At 36.7% G+C, this 26871-nt stretch overlaps 1 protein-coding gene across 2 annotated transcripts; it reads left to right on the forward strand.

Annotated features, from left to right (window-relative positions):
- Nucleotides 1-851: 851 nt before the first annotated feature.
- Nucleotides 852-24815, forward strand: nudt4a (nudix (nucleoside diphosphate linked moiety X)-type motif 4a). 2 transcript variants are annotated; one of them, XM_079621112.1, is made up of 5 exons: nt 852-1452; nt 13096-13206; nt 17358-17402; nt 17563-17650; nt 22448-24815. In XM_079621112.1, the coding sequence occupies exons 1-5, from the start codon at nt 1225-1227 to the stop codon at nt 22651-22653; spliced, it is 678 nt and encodes a 225-aa protein (XP_079477238.1). In that variant the 5' UTR covers nt 852-1224; the 3' UTR covers nt 22654-24815. The 2 variants fall into 2 exon arrangements, with proteins under 2 accessions (XP_079477238.1, XP_079477239.1); XM_079621113.1 differs by having other exon boundaries at nt 1038-1452; nt 17566-17650; nt 22448-24810.
- The last annotated feature ends 2056 nt before the right edge of the window (nt 24816-26871 follow it).

The following is a 26871-nucleotide window of genomic DNA, read 5'->3' on the forward strand; positions in this document are numbered from 1 at the left end:
AGAAACGGTTAAACGCCTCGGCGATCAGGCTTCCTGACATTACGGGTATGGTCAGTCTCTTTCAGAATATTAATAAGTTGTATTGACAATTCTAAAACTAAATTACATCTGTTGGCTGCAAAGTTGTTGCACGTTTTAATAAAAAATTATGTGGTGAGAAAACTGTTAACGTAAACGTTTCAAGTAGGCTAACTTAACGTTACATTTTATTTGTTTCATTTAAACTATTAACGTAACGCTCTTTTCCTTCCATAAGTCAAATCCTCGATTCACTCAAGTGGTTTATCAAGTGTAGTCTATCCTTAGGCTAAGTTGTCAAAAAAAAAAAAAGTCAGTGAGTTCTTTATTCAAGATTATTTCGGACATATTCAGTCCGTTATAGGCTAGGATGTTTTGTTAAACGGTTCAGCATCGCCGACTAAAATAATAGGCTAATTAGTTTGCTGTCTGGTTAACTCTTAAAATTATTACATTAAAGGGATAGTTCACACAAAAATTTGCATATGTCATAATTTAGCTACTCACCCTCATGTTGTTCCAAACAAACCTGTATGAGTTTCTTTCTTCTGTTGAAAACAAAAGAAGATTTTAAAGAATGTTGGTAACTGTTGGCGGCAGCCAAAAAACATACTATGCCTAAGTCAATAGATGCCGTCAACTGTCACCAACATTCTTTAAAATATATTATTTTGTGTTCAACAGAAGAAAGAAACTCATTATTTAGGAGTAGTAAATTATACCATTTTTATTTTTGTGTGAACTATCCCTTTAATACTCAGGTACCAGCAGATGGCGCCAATACAACATCACCACAATCAGTTATAACGCTGCAGTGTTGCTTGCTTTTGTCTCTGCTACTTTAAATCAATAACTGACAATTGTATCAAATTTATAGCGATGCAGCATAGTTCAATTCTACCCGCTTCAAGCGTTGGTTAATAATTTCCCCCCTTCCGCTCGCGCATGAGATGATGTCTCATTCATACTTCCAATAAGGGAAACGCCTATCTGTTGATGGCATCTTGGGTTTGTAACGCAGATCCTATTGCAGCTGATTTAAGGCGACTGCGCAGAACTGAAGAGCCGCAGCAGAGGAGTGTTCACACTTCACACAGCACCAACCAGACACCATGGTCAAGATGAGAACACCCCAACTCACAATCTCCGCTGTCCAGAGAGGAATTATGTCTTCAACATGAGGCACGTCTTATAAATGCAAACTGTATGATCAGCCTGGAAAATCTGGGACGACTTTCAGCTCTTGGCCTGAAAGGCAGTTGCGTTGAGCGTACGATCCAACAACTAGGCAACCGAGAACACTTGTATTCTTGTTTTGTTCGGAGAAAACCCCACATGATGAAATTCAAGCCAAATCAGACAAGGACATATGACGGAGAGGGCTTTAAAAAACGAGCAGCGTGTCTATGTTTCAAGAACGATCGGGAGGACGAGGTAAGGCTGAGAAAAGTGCAAATGTGGTTGGTGGTTTATGTAGTGCTATAACTGTCGACTACTGTACTGTACTACTGTAGCCTACAGACACGTCAGACCTGTTTTTAAGTGGCATTCCTTGGTACTAACTAGTAGGCTTTTTTATTTTACCAGGACTTATTTCTTTAACCAATGTAAGCCATCAATTAGTGACTAGAATCATTAGATTCTTGTTCTATAATACATCAACATAATGTATCATTAATGCATTAACTAACTAACAATGAACAAGGCCTACATTTATTTCACGGTTTATTTATATTTTTTTTTAACGTTAGTTAATTATAATACAACTGTTCATTGTTAGTTAGTTTTAGCTCAGGTGCATTAAATAGGTTAATATTAACAGATGGAAGTGGAACTAATATCAATGAACGTTTTAAAAGTTTTGTTTTATTGTTAGTTCATGGAACGTTATTGTAACATGTGACCACCTAATTAGTTACTTAGTTACTGTCCACTGTTAACTGTTCCACTGCAACTTTGCAGTTGAGTATCTTCCGAATATGCAGTTCCTCCTTTATGTCTCGTCAATTTCCTTTGACTGTTAAACATATATTCTGCATGAACTGTAATTTTTATGATACTGCTAGAAAATGCTTTTATTTAGAAACATGTTTACATGGAATATTTCAGAATGTAGCCTATCACCCACATGTATTTTAGATTTTCTATGTCATGTTTAAATGTTTTATATAATATTTGTGTGATATTAACCTTGTGTTGGCCATGTAATTAGCCCGTTGCTAACATGGCGTTAACAACAAAAAAACAAACAAAAAAACCTTGTATAACAGATGCAGCAGTTATGTACCGGTAATCCAAATTTACCAGCAACTATTTAAAAGATACAAGTACTTATTTATTTTTATGTTTCAGCTTTATTTGTTACCTGTGATTAGTTGTTAACAATACAATAGTTCAACTAAAAATATTTGTCACACTTTAGTCTAGTGTCCAATTATCACTATTAACTAACTATCTCTGACTTTTGCCTCAACAATCTTCTAATTACTGCTTATTAATAGTTAGTAAGGTAGTTGTTAAGTTTAGAAATTGGGTATGGAGGATGTAGAATATGGTCATGCAGAATAAGGCATTCATTTGTGCTTTATACATACTAATAAACCGCAACTAGTGAGAATTGGACCCTAAACTGTTACCAAGATTGTACTTGTAAGATGAAAAATTAATCTTGAAAAATGAATGAATGAGTCTATTTAAATTAGTATCACAAAAGCAGGAATGTGTTAAATAACTATCTGAATAGTTAAAGTAACTAAATAATATTACAAATAAAGATTACACTATACAATTAAAGCTGCAAGCAGCGATGAAAGGGCCCTCACACCCCGTGCCACCGCCACCCGCTGGCTTTAGGAAGACAGAGCATGGTGGGCAATGTGCATTTAAGTAGGTAAAAATAGGAGGAGTATGTCAAAGTCAGTTACAAAAATGTCCTTGATTATGGGGATAATAGCATGCGTTATAACTCAGATAAGTGTTGCTAACATGTTTTAGCATGTTTCTAGCATGTTTATAACTCAATGGCATATTTAATATGTTGCTAGTACAGCATCACAGTGTTAAACATGTCATTTCCTGTTGCCAGTAGGTTGGCGCTATTACTATAACTGAATATTCTCATGTAAATGTGTTAAACACGAGAATATTCAACCGTGTGAAGTTTGGGGCAGATTAAACATCCAATGCCTGAGTTACAGCAAATTCCTATTTAATTGCATTAATAGCATGATTTAGCACCTAGCTAATGTTTGCTAGCATGTTTTAGCATTTTTCTAGTATGTTGTTAACATGTTTAACACTTGCTGGCACTTTTTTGTATGTTATTAGGAGTCCAAAAAAGTGTTAAACATGTCACTTCCTGTTGCCAGCAGGTGGCGCTATGACTGTAACTGAATTTGAGCATGGTCATGTGTTCAGGACAGAACGCTTATCAAACGTGTGAAGTTTGGGGCAGATTGGACATTCAATGCCTGAGTTACAGCAAATTCCTATTTAATTGCAGTAATAGCATGCTTTAGCACTTAGCTAATGTTTGCTAGCATGTTTTAGCATGTTTCTAGTATGTTGTTAACATGTTAAGCACTTGCTGGCAATTTTTTATATGTTATTAGGAGTCCAAAACAGTGTTAAACATGTCACTTCCTGTTGCCAGCAGGTGGCGCTATGACTGTAACTGAATTTGAGCATGGTCATGTGTTCAGGACAGAACGCTTATCAAACGTGTGAAGTTTGGGGCAGATTGGACATTGTTTGCCTGAGTTACAGCAACTTCCTGTTTCATGGCGAAACATCAAAATTTGTCAGGCAGCCGAGGACACGCCCTTCGACGAAAACTCTAGATCTTCGCAATTTAACGTCGCAAAGGCCTTAAGATTACACTCACCAAATTTGAAGATGATCAGATTAAAACTGTAGGAGGAGTTCGTTAAAGTACGAGGCCTGAAAATGGCAAAAACTGCACAAAAATCAGAGAGGAAGTTCAAAATGGCTGACTTCCTGTTGTGTTTAAGGCTATGCTCCAAGAGACTTTTTTGTAGGTATTTGGTCATGGCATGTATGTACCGAATTTCGTACACATACGTGAAACGTAGCGGGAGGCGCACTCCGATGAACCTTTATAGGTGGCGCTATCGAGCCATTTTACCCGGCCCAATTCTGAAACGCATATCAGATGTCAATTTTCGCCAGTTCTGACGCGTGTGCAAATTTTCGTGAGTTTTCGTGCATGTTTAGGCCCTCAAAAATGCGATCAAATGCGGAAAATAATAATAATAATAATAATAATAATAATAAACAGAGCAATTCCAATAGTGTCCTCGCACCATCGGTGCTCGGGCCCTAATAAGCTTCTCAACACTCAATAACCACTAATCCATGATTCATGTCTAGAAATATATGACTGTGCATGGAGGACTGATGGCAGGTTTTATAAATGTAATCAATGAGATCAGCACACTAAAAGCCAGCAGTGAGCTTTACTCCTGAGTAATGACAGCTGTTCACGACAACAGGTAACAATATGAGTATATGAGAGCGAGAATAAAGGAACAAAATGTTCTTAATAAGCAGGTTTGCTCTTACCTAATCTCTTTAAATGTACTGTATAGTATGAGATTTTGTTTTCATAGAGCTATTTTGCTTGGTCTGGTCTGTCTCAGGTTATTAATAAGACAGACTTAGTTGAACTATACAGTATGTTGTTTTATAGAGTTGGATTTAGTGCGTACTAAGGTTTGTGTGATTGATTGGCGAATGCTTGACATGTACAGTACAGACAATTTATGCACCTTTAGGCTCAAAATGTCAAATGGATAGTCACAAACAATCAGTTTTAGATCTAAATCAAAAATTGATCATTTACATAATTTACTCACCCTCGTGTCATTCTAAACCTGAATTACTTACTTTAATCTGTGAGATATTTTGAAAATCTAAAAAAAAATTTTGTCTATGCATTGAAAGTCTTTCAAAATATAATTTGTGTTCCACAGAATTTAAGGTCTCTCATTGAAAAGTACTATAAAATTGATCACCCGCCGCATTCTGCGACCTCGAAGGTAGTTTCTGCTTAGACTAAAAATACTGTCTATTATGAAACTTGTCAGTCACAGTCGAGGTGTTCTTGACTCCTGAGACGAGGGCTTGACCTGATGTGGAAAGTGCACTCAGAAATGACAGGAAAATGCTGTTGTAGTATACACAAATACTCCCCCATAGATGCCTTATTTTCCTTAAACGAACTTGACCAAACCACCAAGTCAGTGAATCTTTAATTAAGTAGTACTAGAGTTGTCAAAGTTACATAAAGCATGTTGAGGCACGGGAGCCTCCGACCCTGAATGTTCCGCATTGCAACAGGACCTGGTCTCCCAGGTTTCTCCTCCATGTGATTAGCACTAAGGGAGGGAGCGGGGAAGGGGGTAAGTTACACTATGTTCTAAGGCTCCAAGTGACATATCAGCAGCAATTTATAGAACCAGAATGACAGCAATTACTGTCCCCTGACTGAGTCCTTTCTCCACTTTTTTTTAAATCTGTCTCTTTCTTTTAACATTTTTAACCAATTGCGGTTTAGCTCTTTTTTATCCTTCTCTTTGGGAAGGATCTTACCTCTTTTTTGTGTGTATTTCTATGCTCTTCTGATCATTTGAAGTGTTGAGTACAGGAACTCTACTGTGGACGTCAATGCATTCCTGCCGTGGTGATAGTTAGCTGAGTACAAGCTACAACATAGCTCACTTGGGATAAGTGCAGTCTTTCAGCTCATCTGCTGTTTGTGCTCTTGTCCTACAAGACTTCACAAAGCCTAATAACAGGGCTGGGGGGAAATAGCAATTTCTCGATTTTAATCAATTCTCATTTTGATGAACCGATCAATCTTAAACCGATTCTTAAATCCCAAGAATCTATCTTTTGGTCTATGCTGTTTTCAGTTTATTAATAAACAAAACGTTGAAGCGTACGTGCCTCCCATACAATAAATCGCAATAGAGTGATGCAGGTATGACATCAGAACCCGGAAGTCTAATTCGTCGCTGGTTCCTTAGAGAATTTCCTATGTTTTTTTTAATGGGGTTTTTCAATTTATCAGTAAAATAAAGCCTGTGGTAAATATAACTTGACGACGTCTGTTTTTCTACAAGGTAAATTACTCATTTACCTTTAATTTGTGTTGTGTTTATTTTTGGAAACGTATGTTTCTAATAAGTAACTAAACAAGACAGTTTTGGGTGTGTGCAGTGTTGTAGAAAAAAACCTGAAAGTATCGTCAAGACCTTATTTTACTAATGAATTGAAAAACCCCACAGGAAAATCTCAAAGGAAACAGCGGTGAATTAGACTTCCGGGTTCTCACGTCATACCTGCATCACTCTATAAGCTTTGTTTCTTTGTTACTTTTGTAATGAAACAAAGTCTCAGCTTTCAAATTCTGTCAATTTTATAATAAAATTCAAACAATGAATAACGTTTTGGTGCTCTTTAAAGTCCCTGTGAACCACAAGTTGCAACCGACTTTATTTCAGAGTTGTGACGTATTTCCCAGTGAAACATAATATTGAATAGGGGTTTTACTTAAAGGGATGCTTTGGAGTAATTTCAAGCTAGGGTCCTTTGCACCATGACCACCACTATAGTGCAGGCGCAAATGGATCCAAGGTTGTATCTTGTAAATTACCCTACTAATAATGCCCGGAATGGTACCAAACTTCTACAGTAGTACAAATGGGTTCTGTACTCATAAAACAAGGCATTGGAAAGTTTATAAGTACACCAGGAGTTTATTTAAATAACACTTGCCTGATGGCTTATGCTACCGCTAACCCGGATGTTGAGGCCCGTAAAAGTCTTGCGCGATCACCCGGTCGGTGTTGCTGAAAACGTTTTTTGGTATATCCAATTTTTTTTTCTTTTTTCGAAGTGTTAACAACTTAGTGTTAACTAATAATTGTTGCAAACTGGTACTATCAACAAAAAATTAGTGCATTCCTGGAACTGGGCGTCGTTACACTACATCCTTATGCATCGCTTTCTGCCAGGACTTTTAAAGGCTTTTTCCAAATCACTGAAGTGACCTCGACGTCCGCGTTAGCGGTAGCATAAGCCATCAGGCAAGTGTTATTTAAATAAACTCCTGATGTACTTACAAACTTTCCAATGTCTCGTTTTTTATGAGTACAGAATCCATTTGTACTGCTGTAGAAGTTTGGTACCATTCCTGGCATTATTAGTGGGGTTAATTATGAGATACAACCTTGGATCCATTAGCGACTATCTGCTGATATCTCTAAATAAGCTCTAACTTTAATAATGTTCGACCAAGGGGAAAAAAGCTTCTGGGGGTGTGTTTGGCGCCGAGGTCATGGTGCAAAGGACCCAAGGTTGAAATTACTCCAAAGCATCCCTTTAAGCACTCCTCCTCTCCATCCCTTGCTTTACAAGTTTATGGAGGATACGTTAAAGAAATAAATTAAGACAAGGCACATTTTGTAAAACAAATGTACAATAAGTGATCTCTGACGGATCCGTGACCGTCATGTTTCCCACCGGTGGCCGACCCACATGCTGACGGCGGACCGGGCGACCCGATGAAGGAGCCGGGACAGTGTGCACATATCGCCGTCATCATATTAACTCATCATATCGCCGGGATTATAATCATGCAGTCTATAGTGAACGCTACACACTACCGCGTTTTTCAAAGCAGACGCAGAAGCGAAGTCCCATCTCTTACCCTGCACAAAACGCACACAAACACGGAAGATAGCACCATCCTTTTTCTTGTTCGGAAACCTGTGGACTCGATGTTCTGACAGGCCATAATTCACAGTCATTTATCACGATAATTATTAATTGAAATACAATAACCACCGAAAACACACTGAATCACGACCGCTTCAACATAATACCAGCCTACTCTGCACTGAGCGAACGCAGAGCTCGGCAAACGACTCCCCATTGTGACGTAATATGACGCGATGGTGAAAAAAAAGCGCTTTTTCAACACGGTCAAGGAAACGGTCACGTTTTCTACTAAATTTGTGCCCTTATGTCTGGCAAAACAATTTTTAATCATGCATTTACTCTTCATATGGTATTTTCATACAAGGTTATATATTAATTCTGAAAAAAAAAAAACCTGCAATATGCCCTTTAAATGGCTGAATTAAGGTCTGTGGTGAAGGTGAACACAAGCTCAAGACGCTTTCACGTTTTATTCCGTGACATAAAGTACCTCAGGATTTACCCAGGCGGTTGCTAACAATTGGCTAAATGGGACTACAGAGGCAGTCGAGGAGATTAAACGTCATTATGCCGAACATGCAAGCTCATCTCGCTTTTACAGCCTCGTTATGCTTATAATTGTGCTCTTATAAATTCAAACTCAAACTTTCTGGGGAAAGTCTTTAAGATAACCGAAAAAGTTGTCGGAAGCTTAGTGATGGTGACGTTGCAATCGTGGGACCATGATGTTCGCTACTTCCGTTATAGTCTACCTTTTTACTTCTGGGGACTGCATTTAGGCTTCAAAATTCATAAAAGTTGTGTTCATCTGTGAAAATTATGAACAAAATGTGTAAGTTTCATAAAATGTTGTTGATCACAGAGCTTGTTTTTTGAGACAATCCAAAAACCTATGGGAAAATCCTATTGGATTTTTCTCGAGGGAACCAGTGTGATGCTAACTGCTGGTTGGCCTACAAAGTGAAGTCATACCTGCACCACTCTATTCCGGAGCGGAAGCTTGGAATCATGGAAGCGTGGAAAAATTACCACAACAAACAAATGTTTTTTCTAACTTTCACGCATTAATTGTTCACCACAAGAATAGTAATGTGCGCTAACAAAGTAAATAGGGTCAATTTGGATTTCATGATGACTGTTGCGCAGCTCAGTTCAATTGAAGTGGCAAGCAACACAGAGCGCACGTGAACTGATCATCTCTTTCTCTTTACTACTAGTTGCAGCATAAAATAAACATCAATGAACATCATAAGGTATGTTGAATGATACCGTACAACTTACCAAAATCTGTAATATGTCTCATGTAATCGCTGAATCAGTGTTTCAACCACGGAAAGATGTCAATAGCTTATAAACTATATATCACGTATTTGTCAAATAATCAGTCAAATAATCTCTCAAAGGGTGTTAAAAAATGATGCAGAATATTACTTCTGGTTCATTCATCACACTGGAAAGGTCAAAAGTTGAGCGTATTGAATTGTGAGGTACAGTTTTCAAAACATTACAATAATTTGCTTGTGTGCATTGAATGATAATACTACAGCAGTAATAAACGTCATTTTATCAGAAAAACATTTGTTGATTTTCCTCATAACAGTGTGGTTGGGATGTGTATACATTCAGAAAGAATACTGCTGATACAGTGCTGCTGAAAAATGTGTTTGTGTTTTTTGGTGTTTGGGTTGAGCAACTGTCATTCTGTTGCCCACTTAAGACTTTTATTAAATGTGGTGGCTTTGCTAGTCTTTGTTTTCCATCTTGGTAAAATGCCTGAACTGTTTTTCTTTGGACAGAGTTGTCCCAAACAAAAGTAGATTTTATAACTTTAGCTTTAAATATACAAAGAATTATGTTAGGGATAAACAGTCATTTCTGGTCTACCAAGAGGACCACGTTCGCCTCAGGGACTTTATTTCAGTTTTTGAATTGTCAAGCTCAGCAGACTGGTTCAATAACAGTAGTGCCAGAGAGTTGTCATAGCAACAATGATCCCCTTAAATGCGAACATGATACAGTGGACTGAACCTGAACAATGACCCTTAAAACAAGCCAGAATGAAACGGCACTCAGTTGCGTGCTGTACGTGACTGATTTTAAGCCGTAAGCGTTTCCTCCTTTAGCTTTTGAGCTTTACATTTCAAACTTGCAAATGAAGTGAAAGGTTTGAAAGCGTGAATGTCTTGGTAGCCTAGTTTTGTGTTGACATGCACAAAATCCTTTTGACATGTCCAAAGACATGCATGTGAGTTGTTTTAGCATGTCAGTAGCTAGTCTGGTACAGCATTACGTTAGCAACTGGAAGGTCATGGGTTCGCTGATGCTTCAATAGCCTATTTAGCTTCAGTCCACTGTAAGAAGTTTAGGGTCCTGTTTACACCTGGTATTAAGATGTGTTTTGGTCGATGGGATCACAAGTGGACGACGCTAAATACAGGTGTAAATGGGGTCTAAAACGTTTTGAGCTTGTCCACTTTTTTGACCACTTCCAGAAGTAGTCGAAAATGCATTTGACCGGATTGCTTTCATGGACAAAAGAGATGGATTAAAACTCCAGGTGTGAACGGGAATGTGTCTCCCTCGCCTACTTGTGAGACGATCGAGCAGAACACTTTTTGACAACTATTTGACAGCCAAGTAGGATGTCTTGCATTCAAAGTTGCAAACTATCTGTGAAACTGTAAAACCTTTTATAATCTAATCCACAAATACATTTACAGACCTTCCTGAAATGTCAAGCACAGCCCTGACCCTGATGGCTATCGTGACTGGAAGACAGCCTGTCTGCTGGGGTTTGCCCTACTGAAAAAGATTCACGTTCTCTTTGGTCATGTTTATGACGATGGGGCCACACGTGCCACTCAGACTCAGGCTGGGATTTAACATGCATTTCATCTTGAGTGTCAGTGGGGCTCTGAACTGGGTCAGTGTGTCAGCAGATGCTCAGGTCTATGAGGGGTTGGAGTAATAAAGTTAAATGATCATTGATAATTTTATAATGGAGAAAAAGATTGAGCAATTGATTGATTAGATTATACAAGTAATGTTATTCAGATGAATAAGCTGTTTTTAAAGTCATAGAAACTGTTATCCATTTGTTGTGGCTTTCAGACAGTCCTTGATTCAGTCCTTTTACCCTTGTTTTTTAACGTCATCAGCCGGTAGAGTGTTCTATAAACAGCAGGGTTGTGCAATGTGCACTGTTCAAAGCGAGAAACGGGAAACACGAGAAAGCCGAACTTTAAAGCAAAAGTTTAACAAAAGGAAAACTATACAAAAGATATGTGTAATGTAGCAGTCAGGCATCAGTAGTGTAATGCTAAATTAATGCAGGGAAATGTAATATGCTGTGGCATTGTGGTGTGTGCAAAAAGAAGCACAACAAAACAAAGAACAAAAGGCAACAAATCAAGTAGGCCGCCCGCGTCTGCCATCCATCTTGCTTTATTTAAAGGCCCAAAGGGAAGCAAGCAACATGTGTGTACAATGTGACCATTTAGGAGGGCGAAGACATCCAGCCAGCGCCGGGGAAAACCCCACTAAAGACACAGGTCGTCACAAAATATAAAACAAAAATTAAACCCATATTATTTCTAGTTGCCAAGGCAGTATTTCTCATTATCATTTAGCTTAACTTGATGTACTAAAACTGAAATAAAAATAAAAACTAGATAGCCTAGTCATTAATAAAGAAAAATATTAATATAATCTATAATATCTAATTTCCAAAATAACAGTAATACAGAGAACACGGTTACAACCAGAATTCTTGCAATTTGAATAAGAAAGGAGTGAAATGGCTAACTGCAAAAATCTTTGAATAATGCATTTCATTTTACATTTTTGAATTATACCCATAAATGTTGTCATACATATTTCCAGAATAAGGAAATTATATTAATTAGAAGTGTTTGAAATTCCATTTTATATACATTTTATTAATAATTTAACTTTTGATAGACTATGGTGGGAGAACAGTTCATTTCCCAGAATGCTCTAATTTACTCAATGTAAAATATAATACAAATATTTAAGATTCTTTATTTTGATGGTTAATAATCTAGTCTACATATCAGGGATTATTAAAAATTGTCTCTATGTTGACAATTTGGACAGATTCATGTAAACACCTTTGCTGTTTTGTGCTGTTAGTCAGAAGGTTGGTTAAGGTTTGGCTTAGTTTTAGCATTTTATCAGTTCCAAGGACGATTGAATCCAAAAAGTTTTTTTCAAAGCTATCAGTGGGTGGGGAACTTTGCATAACAGTTCACATAGCCAAATATTGACTGCAATGCTTGCTGAAATAAAAGTGTACTAAATTGCTAAAAATAAAAGTGAACAACTTAACTGTAATTACCATGCTGTATTTTTATCCTTGAACAACTACTGTAACTGAACCATCTGCATTAGTGGGGGCATATTGATTCTTAGGTTTTCCCAAACTAAGAACCACGTGATCCTTCAGGAGCAATGTAAAGGCGGAACCTGTGAGATTTCTCCACATCTCTTTTGGTCACCTGGTCTAGCCGCAGCTGTTTTTGCTCCCACACCTCATACCCCAAAGCAGAGCTTGACTCTCAGCAGACAGAATCTGTCGCTATGGCTGAGACAGCTGTTGCCGGTAGTTTATTTATAAGACGTGATTCCCCAGATATACGATTGCCTTCTAGAAGAGTGGTGGAGAGTGACAGCATTAAGTGAGAGTAATGCAGTAGCTCATTATGGAAGCAGAAATTCAATTGTAATAAATATACAATTTTAGTAAAAAACCATGATCAACATTTCTAAAAGATATAGTCTTTTTTTATGTCCATGCAATGAAAGGCAATGGGGTCCGACGTTGCTTTGGAACTTATTGACTTTCATTGCATGGACAAAAAACGTCAAAACATTAACCATTTCTCACTATTAACTAACTGTTAACTACGACTTTTGCCTCGATAAACTCCCAATTACTGCTTATTAATAGTTAGTAAGGTAGTTGTTAAGTTTTAAGTATTGGATAGGAGGATTAAGGGAGACTATTAAGACATTGAACAATTGACACTGAAGACTGAAAAACTGTCAAAGCATTAAAACTCAGAGAGGTTTGGAACAACATGAACTATCACTCTTAATGAAATTAAATGAATTGCTACAGTACATGCGGAAGCCAACATTTCTTCTAGAGTGCAAGGACGTTTATCAGATGGATGGTATTTTTGCTACTGATGGTACTGTGAGCAGTATCAGGTTAGGCTTAGTTATGCAATCAAGATGTCCTGACAAAGTGTTGATGAGCACTTGGATTTGGACTAGCTGACTAAGCACTGTTTGTGAATGTGTGTGTGGCAGGTTTTGCTCGTTAGCAGCAGTCGACACCCAGATCAGTGGATTGTTCCAGGAGGAGGGATGGAGCCAGAAGAGGAGCCTGGAGGAGCTGCGGTTCGAGAGGTCTATGAGGAGGTGAGCTCTGTCCTCGAGGTTTCTTCCTCATTGGTTCTCGACTCTGACCCTAAAGGTCCAAATTCCTGCAGAGTGAAAGTTGCGGCCACACCATTTCATAATTATAGTACCAGGTCTGAACTGTAAAAAGCCTTCACATGCTTGTAGACCTTGTAATTACAACGTGTAAACTCGTAATTTTCTGAGAGCTATGCTTTTTACTAGCTGACCACTGCAGATTTAAAGGGTAAGTTCACCCAAAAAATGACATTTCTGTCATTAATTACTTACTCTGATGTCTTTCCAAATCCGTAACACATTTGTTCATCTTCGGAACACAAATTAAGTTATTTTTAAAGAAATCCGAGAGGTTTCTGAACCAGCCATAGGCAGCAACGTTATTGTAACTTTCAAGGCTCAGAAAGGGGGTAAAGACATCGTTAAAATAGTCCATGTGACCACAGTGCTTCAACCTTAATGTCATGAAGCAACGAGAATACTTCTTGTGCGCAAAAAACAAACAAAGATAACAACTTTATTCAATAATTTATTCTCGTCCGTGTCAGTCTCCTACGTTGTAAACACAGTGCGCGCGCTTCCAGGTTCTACGTCAGAAAGCCGGCTCATTATTGGCTGACGCTGTTCACGTGAGCACCACGACGCGTGCGTGTGATGCTGACCCCGGAGCTGGCCAATAATGAGCCGGCGTTCTGATATAGTACCCGGAAGCGCCGCACTGTGTTTACAACGTCAACAGCGTAGAAGACTAACACAGAAGTGAAGAAATTGTTGAATAAAGTTGTTATTTTTGTTTGTTTTTTTATCAGTAACTGTGACGTATCAGTTGATCTTTGTTATTTATGTATTTATTAGCGTAAAATAAAATCTTGTCTTATCTTTACTGGTTTACTGAAGGGGGTTGCATCATCAGCTGGTCTGTTGGGTAATGTTGGTCCCTCAGGCTTCTGAGGGTCTGTCGCTAGGTCCAAGGTCCTAAATGAGGCTTGACTGTACTGTAGTTATGTTTAAAGTGCCAGCATAGAGACCGTGCTCATGTTTAGGTGAGAGTTATGGTTTGCAGCTGTCTCGTATCTTGTCACCAGGATTTTTTGTTTTACACCATGCCATACTGCTTATTGCACACTTAGCAGTATATACTATATGCTGCATAATAAAAAATAAAAAAAGTAAGACAGCACAGCAAGTTGCAACCAATCATCATCTCGGTAAACTAATTTTTAATACAGTTGTGAAAAAATGTCTTAAATTAGTCAAATAACGAGTCAAGAAAAAATATTACATAATATTACAAACAAAAGACTAAGCTCACATCTTTGTTTATTTTCTTTTAATGTGTTTTACGCAGTTAAATTATCCACGAAAAGTCCTTGAAACTCTCATTCACACTGCATTCCATTCAGTTTTTGCCCACACCTTTGACTCAACTGTTATAGATTTCGGTATGAGAGCTATGGTCATGTGATACCACCACCACCACCACCACCATATAGATTCCTCAATCATCATTCACAATCTGTACATCAGCCCGTTTTCTTTCATCTTCAATTTAAGAGGCTTCACTAAATGAATCTTTTCATGTCCATCCCTGCTAATGGTTATGTGGTCCATTTCAAGGATGGGCTGTGTCATGACATTGAAGGGCCATCGTAGAGGATGCCAAGAGGGTAATTTGTTGACAGCTGTGAAGCATTACAGCGACATTTAGAAACCGTGTCTTGTTACCGTTGGCCTCGTCCGTCTGATATGCACATGTCCCTGAGGTTCAAGAGTCATGATGTTTGGACACTTGCAGTTGCCCAATGTGAATGCAGCTTAATTACAGCAGGTAATGTTTTTTTTAAGTATGAAATTAATTATTGCACCCTAAACGAATAGTGACATTTACAACACGGCTGCACACGCTATCTGGCTGTATAAAAAAAATAATCCGCCAGATTGTAATGCTTTCTTTAATAACATATTGAATTCAATTCAATAATTTAAAATCGATTGAATGAGTTTTACATTTCAGTTAACTAAAGCATAGTTGCATAACACTGAAAAAAAACCTGCCCAACTAAGCCATATTTGGCCTATTTTTTCCATTTTATCCTTCATGCATAAGACTTTATTTTGTACTTCGAGGGATTTATTTGTTACATAATGGTTTAAAAGGTGTAACTCAAGCCATTCGAGTGTTAGGGAGACCCTGGAGGAGACCATAAACCTGTCTGTGAATTACAGCATGCTGCTGGCTATGGCAACACTCATGGGACCTACACTACTACCCCCAGGGGCTTTGCCAGGGATGGGATGTCCCAAAGCTCTTGCGATGCGGGTCGTTTTATATAACAGGCCTCTTGTAAAAAGGAACTTTTTTTTATTATTTAATGATAACTTAATACATTAGTTTACTTGACATGTTAAAGAGGACCTATTATGCTTTATTACATTTCAACTCTCTTAAGTATGTAATTTTGTTGTTTGCACAATGCACATTAAAAAAGTCTGCACAAGTACAAAGTCCACTCCAAAGTGAGTTATTCTCTATATCAGTAAGGACTGTTTCTGAATTCCCTGAAACGCCTCAATTGTACACTCCTGGGCAGGAAAAAAGGGCCAAGCCCCAAATGCAATAAGTCCATGAGGCTCGTGCTTTGGCCTAGTCAGAGTCCAGATTTGAACCCTATAGTGCATATTTGGTCTCACAATAAAATCAAACGAACTGGGAGACATTTTAAACTCTTAATGAACTGTTTGACATCATTAACATTGAGTGAAACAACACTGACTCTTCTTCATGTAAAAGGCTGTCTGCAAGTTGGGGAAAGGCTATTCCGCCCTAAGTTACTTAATCTACAGTATTCTTGCTAATTTCTCGACCAGTGATTTGTGATTAAAATGGTTAAGAGCATTAAAAGACTACTTCATATTTTGCCATTTTTGGCTTGGCTTTTTGCCCAGGACTAGTGTAGTCTTGAGTTTTCTTCCGGGAACGTATACATCACAACATACACATTGAAATATTTATTGCCTGAGGCATACGCAAAAAAGTCCTCTTGGTTGAGTTGCATTTGTAGTGTGTTGAAACTCGCGGCTATGGTAAGGGGCGTGACATTTCCGAAACACGTTTTGAAGCGGTTGATTAATTACAACACACTTGTCCAACCAACCAATCAGAGCACCAATCAGAGCTTTTTGAAAGGAGGGGCTTTATAAGAGACCGGAACTAAACAGACTGGGAAGAGGGGTGCTGCAACAATCTAAAATATTAGAAAAATAAGGTGTTTTTTTAACATTCAAGCATGAATAGGTATTCTAATTGACCCCCCCCCAAAAAAAAATCAAGACTTTGTAAAAGGGGGGCATAATAGGTCCTCTTTAAATGAATTTAGCTAGGCCAAAACTCTGGATGGGACATAAAAACGTCATTATTACCTCATGAAATGTTTAAATTTGGCCCTTTTCCAGCTATGATGTTTATCTTCAGGGTTTGTCTAGGCAGTGCTCATGTTATGTGATCGTGTCAGATGAGGATACACCGATATGACAGAAACACTCTCAGGGCATTTTAAATAGACAAATCTCTCATAGTCCTGAAATCGCCCCCTGTTGTTTGTCAGTTCCGATTGTGAACAGTCGTATCAACCCAATTTGCAGGGTGAGCTCGGGCGGGTTGGGGCATTTTGCAATGTCTGAATGAAGACATGATGTTCCCTTATGAGCATTATGTTGTCCGGGAATCTCCTGTGTTATGGAAACACGCAGCTCAGGTCTCCCGGATCAGTGAGCTGGGGCTAATGTTTTGGCCTGATGTGTCGGCGTCAGCTGGTACGGTTCCAGAAATTTTGGTGTATTCATCTTCATGTTAAGCTGCTGTTAGCACTGATAGAATAATTCTGCAGCTTATGTCATAGCTGAAGTCATTTCCTTTTTTAAAGTGCAATAATCTGCACAATAACGCATCATAACCCCATGCATATATTTGATGTTATAAATATGTATATATTTGATTTGTTATGGGACTATATTTTTTGTTATTTAATTTCAACTATATTTCTGTATGATTTACAGTTTGATGCCTTAACCATGTTTAAACTGAAAAGGCTTGTGGGTTGGGACAAAAGTGAGTCTCTCTAATGCCTTTTCCGTGTCTATTCCTGCTTAAACAGGCTGGTGTGAGGGGTACCCTTGGCAGGCTACTCGGGGTGTTTGAGGTAAGACTGCCAAACTGCCTTATATAAAATAAGACGCTGTCACTGATGCTTCAATAAACAAGGCTTTATTTCATAAACGTTCATAAATATCTTATCTTCACACCTACTCAATGCACATTGTGTAGCCATGTGATAACTTTATATTTCTCTTTCTGTACAGCAGAACCAGGACAGCAAGCATCGGACATATGTGTATGTGCTTACTGTTACAGAGACACTGGAAGACTGGGAGGACTCAGTCAATATTGGTGAGTTGATGTTATGAATAAGACTGTCTTCTTTGTATAAACGATTCAGATTAATTCAGTTACTGCTAAAATGTGATTCATAATTGTCGACTCAAAAGAGTTGTTCACTTGTGAATCAGATCACATTTGATTTAGATTTGCTTTTGATTTCATTTACTTTTTTCAAATGAAATGTATACTTCTTTTGCGCAAGGATCCAATAAGTTGATCAATAGTGACAGTAAAGGCTTTTATAATGTTGCAAACAAAATCTGTTTCAAAGAAATGCTGTTATTTTAAACCGTCTATTCATCAAAAAATCCTGGAAAGTTTTCACAAAAATATTAGGCAGCACAACTGTTTACAACATTGATCATGACAAGAAATGTTTTTTGTGCACCAGATCAGCATATTAGAATGATTCCTGAAGGATCACGTGGCACTACATTTTAAATTGTAATATTAAAATAATATTACTGCTAATTTTACTGTATTTTTGATCAAATAAATACAGCCATAAAAAAATGATATGGTAAACTGTTATTCTAAAAGTTAAAAAAAAATTCACTAACTCTTTTTTTGTGGAAAACATGCAATTAATACATGCGAAATGCGATTAATCGCATCCAAAAAGTTTGTTCATTATATACATAATATATGTGTGTGTATTGTGTATAATTATTTTGTATAAATACACACACATGCATGTATATATTTAAGAATTTTTTATTTATTTATATATAATATAAATTATATAAAAATAGATATGCAGTATATAAATGCAAATATTTCTCAAATATATACATGCATGTGTGTGTATTTATTTATATATACAAAATAATTATACACAGTACACACACATATATTGTGTAAACACAAACTTTTATTTTGGATGCGATTAATCGCGATTAATCGTTTCACAGCTCTACTTAAAACGTCAAACTTGTTACGCCGTTTTCCGATTTTAGTACATTGTTTTCGTGTAAATGTCCCCTTTTTACACAGGGTATTTATACCCTTTTATATATATATAAAAAAAGTAGTCTGATTTGTGTGCTTTATTACAATTCTCCTGAAGCCATTTGATAAAGTTGCTCACTAAAAATCCTCCTCTCCGCCATAGTTCTCAAATCTCATGCGAAGCTATCACACGGCTTCAGAACAAGACTTGGGATATTGCAGCACACAGGATTGATTACTATGGAAATTGGGTCCTTCAGAGAAGTTCACCTGTAACAAAGTGACCTCTTCCCAAGTCTGCAGTAAATCAATAGTTGGGACTTTATTTGTCTACAAACAGCTTAGTCGGCTAACAGGACAGAATTTATATAGTTTTAGACAAGCTTATCATAACCAGCTCATTTCTTTTCATAAGACGCAACTGCTGATCTGTAAGCAGCTGCAGATATGGGGATTTATGTAACTATTCTCCAAAGCTATTACAGATATAGAGCAGGCATGTGGATTAGCCACTTAAAACCTTTTTGTTGTCAGGAAGGATACACAATAATAACATTTTCCCACAGACAGCGCAATTCAAAACTTGCACTATTTGTGGATGGTGAGGAAAGAAAAAAACAGGTAATCCTTCAGTCCAAGCAGCCGTATAAATAGACCGAAGTTTGTTCACAGGGAGGCGTGCTGTTAGCAGGGGCACAGTTGTTTTCCAGTTAGCGTCACTACACTCCCCTATCGCTGGCCTCGCTCTGCCTGTACCAAAGTTTCGGCTGCCAAATAGGGCATCATAACCTCAATACACATGAGGAAGCGGGTGTACTTGACACAGAGCTGAGCTGAATGCATAGAAAAGGTCAATAGTCTGCTTGTCAAAGTAATGACCTTTAACCTTCCTGCATATATGACATATTTAAAAATGCTTAAGGTGAATGTTTAAGTTTCAGCACTTTGTGAGAGACAGTTTTGAGGACTATAAATATAGTGGAATGTTTGTCAGTCAGATGGTTGGGCAGCCAAATGTCTGTCAAGTTCACTGTGAAGTTGACCTTTTGTACTGTATTTAAATAAAGCTGTGCATTTTTAAAACTGAGCAGCAAATCTTCAAACCGTCTGGATCTTTAATCCAGGTCTGTCTCCATAATGATGATTCTGATCTTTGTGTTGGCTGGTTTTGCGTCCACAAAAAAACAAAACGCCACATGTTTACCAAAACATACTGGATATATAACTTTCTTAACATAGTAAAGTATGAATGTACAACAGCACAACTTAACAAGGTTAAACCTGTTGATGCCTGAAGTGGACGCCCTTATCGTTCCATTTACTGGACTGTGTAAAGAACATTGGACATTTTTATTGGATGTCTGTTGCCTCCCTTTCCCCTATTTGCTCTTGTTGGATAACTATATATTTACGCTATATGTTTTGGTGGTTTTTTTATATATATATTTTGCAGAAGAAAAAAAACTGAGCAGCAAGTGTAGCAAGTTACCCGGCTAACAGGAAATGTTCTCAACTTTAGCTAATGTTCTGGCAAGGTTTTCTCAAGTTATGAGCAAACATTCTTCAAGTTATTTGGTCTTTAATAATGTTCTCAAAACATTAGCACAATAAATATTATTTGTGCAACGTTCGTGAAACGTTTTAGTTGTTTAGATGTTTGTCTAATGTTTTTTAAATGTTACTACTTGTTTTGAACGTTCAGAGAACATTCAGAAATGAGGAGTCTCGCGCCATTGGTGCTAATATCATTTTCATAATGTAATGGGATTCTAAGAATTCTAAGAACATATTTTTGTTAGCTGAGCTATGTCAGAAGTAAATCTATATAGCTCTTGCAAGTACAAAATGTATAACCTCGGGCAATAGACAAAATTGCAGATCCACTAAGGGGACATGGTGAAAATGAGGAACAAATATTTTTCAATGCTTTTGTATTCTCTCACATATTGTATACCGGTAGACACGATTAACCGGTTGTCACCAAAACATTTGTCAACCGGTTGAGATTTTGGACTATCTGCTCTATCGCGGTTGCGCGGCTCACGTGACGTCGCTGTGCTACACAGTCACGAAAGCTTATCGTTTATCTGCATTTTAAACTATCTTGGTTTAAAAACAAGTCATTTTAGACCTTAAAGTGCAGTTAGCATCGAAAGATGACTAATTTCGCTATATGCGCTATATTTCTCATCACTGTCTGAGAGACGCGAGCGCATAAAGCCGCTGCTCATAAAGCGCGTGAGAACTGAACTGAGTGATTTTTGCCGACTAATTGAGCTTGAAGAGTTAAAGAGATAGTTCACCCAAACATTTACTCACCCTCAAGTTGAACCTATAAATTTCTTTCCTCTGTTGAACAAAAAAGAAGATATTTTGAAGAATGCGCACCATTGACTTCCATAGTATTTTTTCCTACCATGGAAGTCAATGGGGACCAAAAACTGTTTAGTTACCCATATTCTTCAAAATATCTTCTTTTGTGTTCAACAGAGGAAATAAATTCATAGGGTGAGTAAATTATTACAGAATTTTACATTTTTGGGTGAACTATCCATTTAAATACACATACTTATTTGTCAAAGTGACCATGTCTTTGCAAGTCAACACAGTCATTTATGTCTTAAGTGAAGGTAAAGTGAACAAAGTGAAAGAAAATGGATGAGTATATTGGATCCGTGCAGTCTTAAAGGAATAATTCACTTAATTTTTTTTTATTCTTTCATCAATTACTCACCCTTAAGTTGTTTCAAACCTGTATGAATTTATTTCTTCTGCTGAACAAAAAAAAAAGGTATTTTGAAGAATGTCGGTAAGCAGGCAGTCGATGAGTTGAAGACCATTGACTCCCATAGTAGGAAAAAAAATACTATGGAAGTCAACTTGCTTGCCTCACCTTGAGGGTGAGTTAATCATGACAGTATTTTAACTAATGCTGCTGTGAAACCTGTATTTCTGCTATTGAATTGTTGCTGGGGAACAAAGTTATTAACATAAACATAAATTAGTTTCCAAGAAATGCACATCAACAAGTCAACAAACTGTTGTAAATCCATCACTTTCTTTCAAAAGAAAGTGACAGCATCCAGATGTGCCTGCTGTTGTTATTAATGTTACTCATACAACAAAAAAGAGAACATTTCTCACTGCTCTTGACTGAATCACTTTTGTAACTTTAATACATATTAAACGTAGATTTGATTCACACAGTGAAGATTATGCAGTGTTTTTTAATACATTTTATTACTTTATACAATTGATGTCGTATTTCTTATTTCTAGTGTTTGAAGTTTTTCAGGTAGGTCTTTTTAATTTGTGTCTTTTTCTCTATTGTAGTTTGTTCCTATATGCTTGTAATTCGTTTCTTTGTTCTTTCTTAATCACTTTTTGCAAGTCTTCAGTAAGCTTAAGAGTTATTGTTTTTTTTTACTTAGGCTAGTATAATTTTTTTGTGATATTGAAAATGGTCATTTTAACTAGTAATTTTATTTATTGATATCATCATAACCTTATTTAGAGTAAAAATAACTATATCGTGATATATGGATATCGTAAAATAAAATGATTCATATCGCGATATAAGATTTTGGTCATATCGCCTACCCATATTCTCACAAAATGTTTGCATTCATCTGAGAAACTTTGCACAAAGGGGAACGCAAAACTTTTGTGAGAGTATGGGAGCGCGATATGGCCAAAATCTTACATTGCGATATTACTAATTTTATTTATCTAGCATTGACATCATTTTTCCTCCCATCTAATTTTTCCCCATCACAATGTCCCTTAAGGGGATCCGTAGACTACCGTATTTTATGCTTCTAAATGTTTCAAATTGCTCTGAATTTATATGTTTTGCAGGTCGGAAGCGGAAATGGTTCAAGATCGACGAGGCGATCCGGGTGCTACAGTGCCACAAACCTGTCCACGCAGAGTACCTCCGCAAACTCACTCCTCACTGCGGCCCCACAAACGGCAATGCTGAGGAGCCGGAGAACACGGATGACAACGCCCCCCTCCGCCAGACAGCCTCACAGGACTGTGAACTGGCCCGTTTGCACAGATAGAACTGTCACTAGAGGGCACCGATGCAAGGAAAACTATCCTTGGATTGGAAAAGACAGTTTTGCATGTATAATTTCAATGTTTACTATTTGAAACTTTTTTTTAAGTGTAGAAACCAAAGGCTTGTCGTGAAATGCCTGCAAGTTTCCGGGTCAATAAGAACAAGGAGAGTCGTTTTCATAATATTTCATTCGTAAACGTGCATTTCAAGCCAAATAAGGTAAAGTTATTTGAAGAAGAGTGACGTCAAGTAAGCGCTGATTAATGGAGGCGCGTGCCGTGATGGACATTTTAGAAATATTATTTTACAGATGCTTTAGGTGGAGGAAGACAATGATGGATGTGAAAAGGATTGATTGTTGTTTAGAAAGGATAAAGAATGGGTCTTTTTGAAATGCTGTCTATTTATATCTAATAGATAACTACTCTTATTTGTTAGGTATTGGGTAAAATTCTTGATAAAGAACCAAATAGGGGCAAGAAATTATCATAATCATGAATTATAGAATACGTAAGTAGTCTAAAAGAGGATTTGGGCTACTTTTGGTTATATTAGATGCCTTCATCACAGATATCTACCTGTAATATAGGTTTAACATGCTGTGAAGTTGAAGGTCTTTTCGCAGTTTGGTCTTAAATGTGAATTTGCCACATTAAGCGGTGCGATGTGATTACCCTTCTTTCTCTTTGCACATAAAGGTTTAATTTTCCATCTTATAATTACTTCTGAGCCACTGTCTCTTTAAGACACAATGGCATTTGGTAAAATGTGAGGAAAAAAATAAATAAATAAAAAGCCTGGTGTCATTGGTCCATGAAAGACTATGTAATGTTATGCTGTTTATATTGCCTGAAGTGATATTCTGAATATTTCAGAAAAAGAAAAGGCATAAACACCTAATGTTAACCCTAATACATCTCGTCAAACCAGTTTTTTCTAAGGTCTATACATTTATTTTGATTATAGTAACAATTCCTGCATAAATAGCTCAATCTTGGGAGTTTAAATAGCTGAGGAGGGATTTTATGTAACTGTGCATAATGCTTTTCCTTTGAGGCCTTTGTAATCTTCCACTATGTTTTTTTTTTCAGTGGAATTGTTATGCGGAATTCACTGAACGGGATGGAATATGTGGCCAAACTGTTTTATTAAGACTGTAAATGGTAAACAAGCATACTTATCTTTCTTCAGAGGGAAGATTGCATGTTATAGGTTGTAAATATGTTTTAATATAAAAATGTCAGCTTCTGCCTTTTAGTAGTTTATTTGGTATTATGAGTCCCACAGTTTGTTTTAGACAGTTAAAGTTAAATTATTGCACTGCTAAAAACACAGGCACCTCAGCTCTTTACTTGTTTATCAGCGAGGCTCAAATAAACACTGTTTGAGTATGTAAAACAATTCGGTGTTAAAATGTCCACAATGTGAATGTGATTTGACAGAAACTTTTACTTTTTTTGCCTGTCTTTGGAAATCAAAAATTTCAAACAAAATAAACTCATCTCTGTTCCAAACTCAGAATGAACTCTGTAAAGAACAAGTCGGGATGTTAACTGTGATTTGTAATAGCTTATCTGTATGTAGGCCTATATAAAGCTTAAAAAAACATGGCTAAAAGAGGGATTCGGGGTGATAACATTAGATAATATTCTATATAATCAGGTAAGGATATTCTTGGAAAGTCATGTGTCAAGTTTTCTCTTGGAGGCATACAGTATAGCTGAATGCAGGTAAAGTGGACCATCAGGTAAAGTGGGCCATCAGGTAAAGTGGGTCGTTTAAGCTTGATTGTACTGTGCTCAATGGGTTTATACTTTCAGAGCATAAAAATTATCTTTATTAAAGAGATGCTATTTTTTTAAATATTAAAATAATTTTGGTTGATGCAATATGACATTAGGGGGTGTGGCCACACCTCAAAGGAATATTTCCTCAATGTGAAAGGTTGAAAATCCTTTGACATAAGATTTTCATTTGTAATTTATAAGGTTGCTCTCTAAAACTATACAAATATTATTCTGACAGTTACCGTTTTGTTTGTTACAGTTGACGAGGAAAGAATGCTAAAAATGTTTAACCATTTGTTAGTTTTCTTGTAAGGTGACCTTTAACCTTCAGTAATTATACTCAAATTCTTTAAATAAATTGACATTTATTTAATAGCTGATGTGTATAATCTACTTTTTTAGAAAACAGAAATGAGTGTGCAGTCAGGAAATCCAAGTCAGAGATAGAAGAAAGAGAAAAGAAGGCAAGGCATTAAGTTTAATCTGGTGCGAAGGAAGGATGAGAGTATAAAGCTTTAAAATTTGGACACAAAGTTAATTTAAAGTGTTTAGAGAAAACAGACAATATATTTTAATATGGTTACCATTTTAAATATTCCTCTTGTTAAATTTTTGTTAGCCTTAGTTGCATGTGTTTAGTCACATTTGTAATATGTTTAGAGTTCATTTTCATAAACATTCTGATTTCTGAATATTTTGATATTCAGATTTCATTACATTTAATGTAAACACAACATTTACTATCAGTTTTGAATTTGACATTGAGTGAACTTGTGTATTTTACGCAGAGGTGGACAGTAACAAAGTACATTTACTTGAGTACTGTACTTAAGTACACTTTTTGAGTATCTGTACTTTACTTGCATGAGTATTATTTTTTCTGGAAACTTTTTAGCATCACTACATTTGAAAGACAAATGTTGTACTTCTTATTCCACTACATTTCTGTCAAGGTCCTTGAGTAGAAAGTAGTAACGTCAGTCAGGGAATGATTCTGGTTGCATTTTGGTTGGAAATGAAAGTCAGGTTGACCTCAGAACCAGACATCGAATTGACGTCAACATCCAACGTCGGATAGACGTTGGATTTTGGTTGGAAAAGAAAGTCGGAAAGACGTCAACCCGATTTTCATTTTCAACCACAATAAAACATCTGTCCAACGTTTGAGATTGACGTCAATCTTACGTTAGATTCTGACATCAACCTGATTTTCATTTTAAATGTCTTCTAAATGCAAATTGTGACATTGTTTTGAAGCACACTAACTTATAGATAACAGTAAGGCTAACATATTCATATTAAAAGCCAAAAAACTTTTCATAGAGACTATAAATATAGGGCACTTTTTTGAAGGAACAGCCATTTGGGTGTCCAAAACCATTGTGGACGTTATTGAGTGCACTTATTCAATCTCACATTCAATCCCACTACTGGAACTGTGTTCTAGAAATAAATTTGATATTGATATGAAGGTAGGGCGACATTAGACACAACCAATATCTAACGTGAATATTATTACTAGTCTTCTCGACTACTGTAGATGTAATCCTTTTTCTTTTCTTTTTTACCTTGTAGGATGTTACAACAGGGTCCTTGTTATAGGCTATACGTTTTTGGGTTTGTTATTGTTTTATGTTGTTGAATATGTTTGTCGTATTAAATGTGTTAATTAATCATGTGTTTTTAATTAAGATGCAGGATCAATTTTCATCAGGGATGGTCCACTTTACCTAAAAATGAAATTTGTCTGGAGAGCATGATCTATAATGTTTTGTTGGTATATAGCCTACCTTGAAAATTTAAATATTAGAACTGGACCTTATCTAATCAAGAAAAGAAGAAAACATGTAAATGACATGTTTAACAAAAAGTGGTCTAGTTTAACTCAAGGACTTAAGGATAGAATTCAAAGAGCCGTTTCATGTCTATCTTAGCATTGTTCAACCTGTCGAGGTTGATGAGATTTAGAAAATAATTAGTAATAAGTAATGGAATACTTTTAGGGAGAGAGTAATTAGTAGTAATTAATTACACTGTTGAAGATATAATTAGTAGCTAGTAATTAATTACTTCTTTTTTTTTTTTTAGAGAAACTTACCCAACACTGTGCATAAATTACGTTTTAAATATAACAGTTTTAATGTAGAAATATGTATTTTTTTGAGAAAAAAAAACAAACATCTCAGTTGAATATTCAGAGAGGGGGAAGAGATGGGACACCTTTTTGGAAACAGTCAGTATTTTATTTGGTGCAACTATAGTGAATGTGTGAGTTCTCACTCAGGGTTGAACTCACTTTTGTGATATCATGGAGATTCCGTCCTGGCAGCTCTAAACTTCAGGTCTGTCTCCGGTCTGCTGTTGGTGTGTTGTTATGAGTAAATTGATCAAAAGACTTTTGAGACTTTCTGCAGATATCGACCACAAATATT

The sequence above is a fragment of the Phoxinus phoxinus genome, assembly GCF_949152265.1.
Source record: "Phoxinus phoxinus genome assembly, chromosome: 8".
Classification (NCBI taxonomy): domain Eukaryota; kingdom Metazoa; phylum Chordata; class Actinopteri; order Cypriniformes; family Leuciscidae; genus Phoxinus; species Phoxinus phoxinus.

Excerpts from the sequence above, each read along its gene's own strand:
- nudt4a (XM_079621112.1), top strand. The coding sequence starts at position 1,225 with ATGATCAGCCTGGAAAATCTGGGACGACTTTCAGCTCTTGGCCTGAAA. Across the intron at positions 13,207-17,357 it reads TTCGAGAGGTCTATGAGGAG|GCTGGTGTGAGGGGTACCCT; the intron begins GTGAGCTCTGTC and ends CTGCTTAAACAG. Across the intron at positions 17,403-17,562 it reads GGCTACTCGGGGTGTTTGAG|CAGAACCAGGACAGCAAGCA; the intron begins GTAAGACTGCCA and ends CTTTCTGTACAG.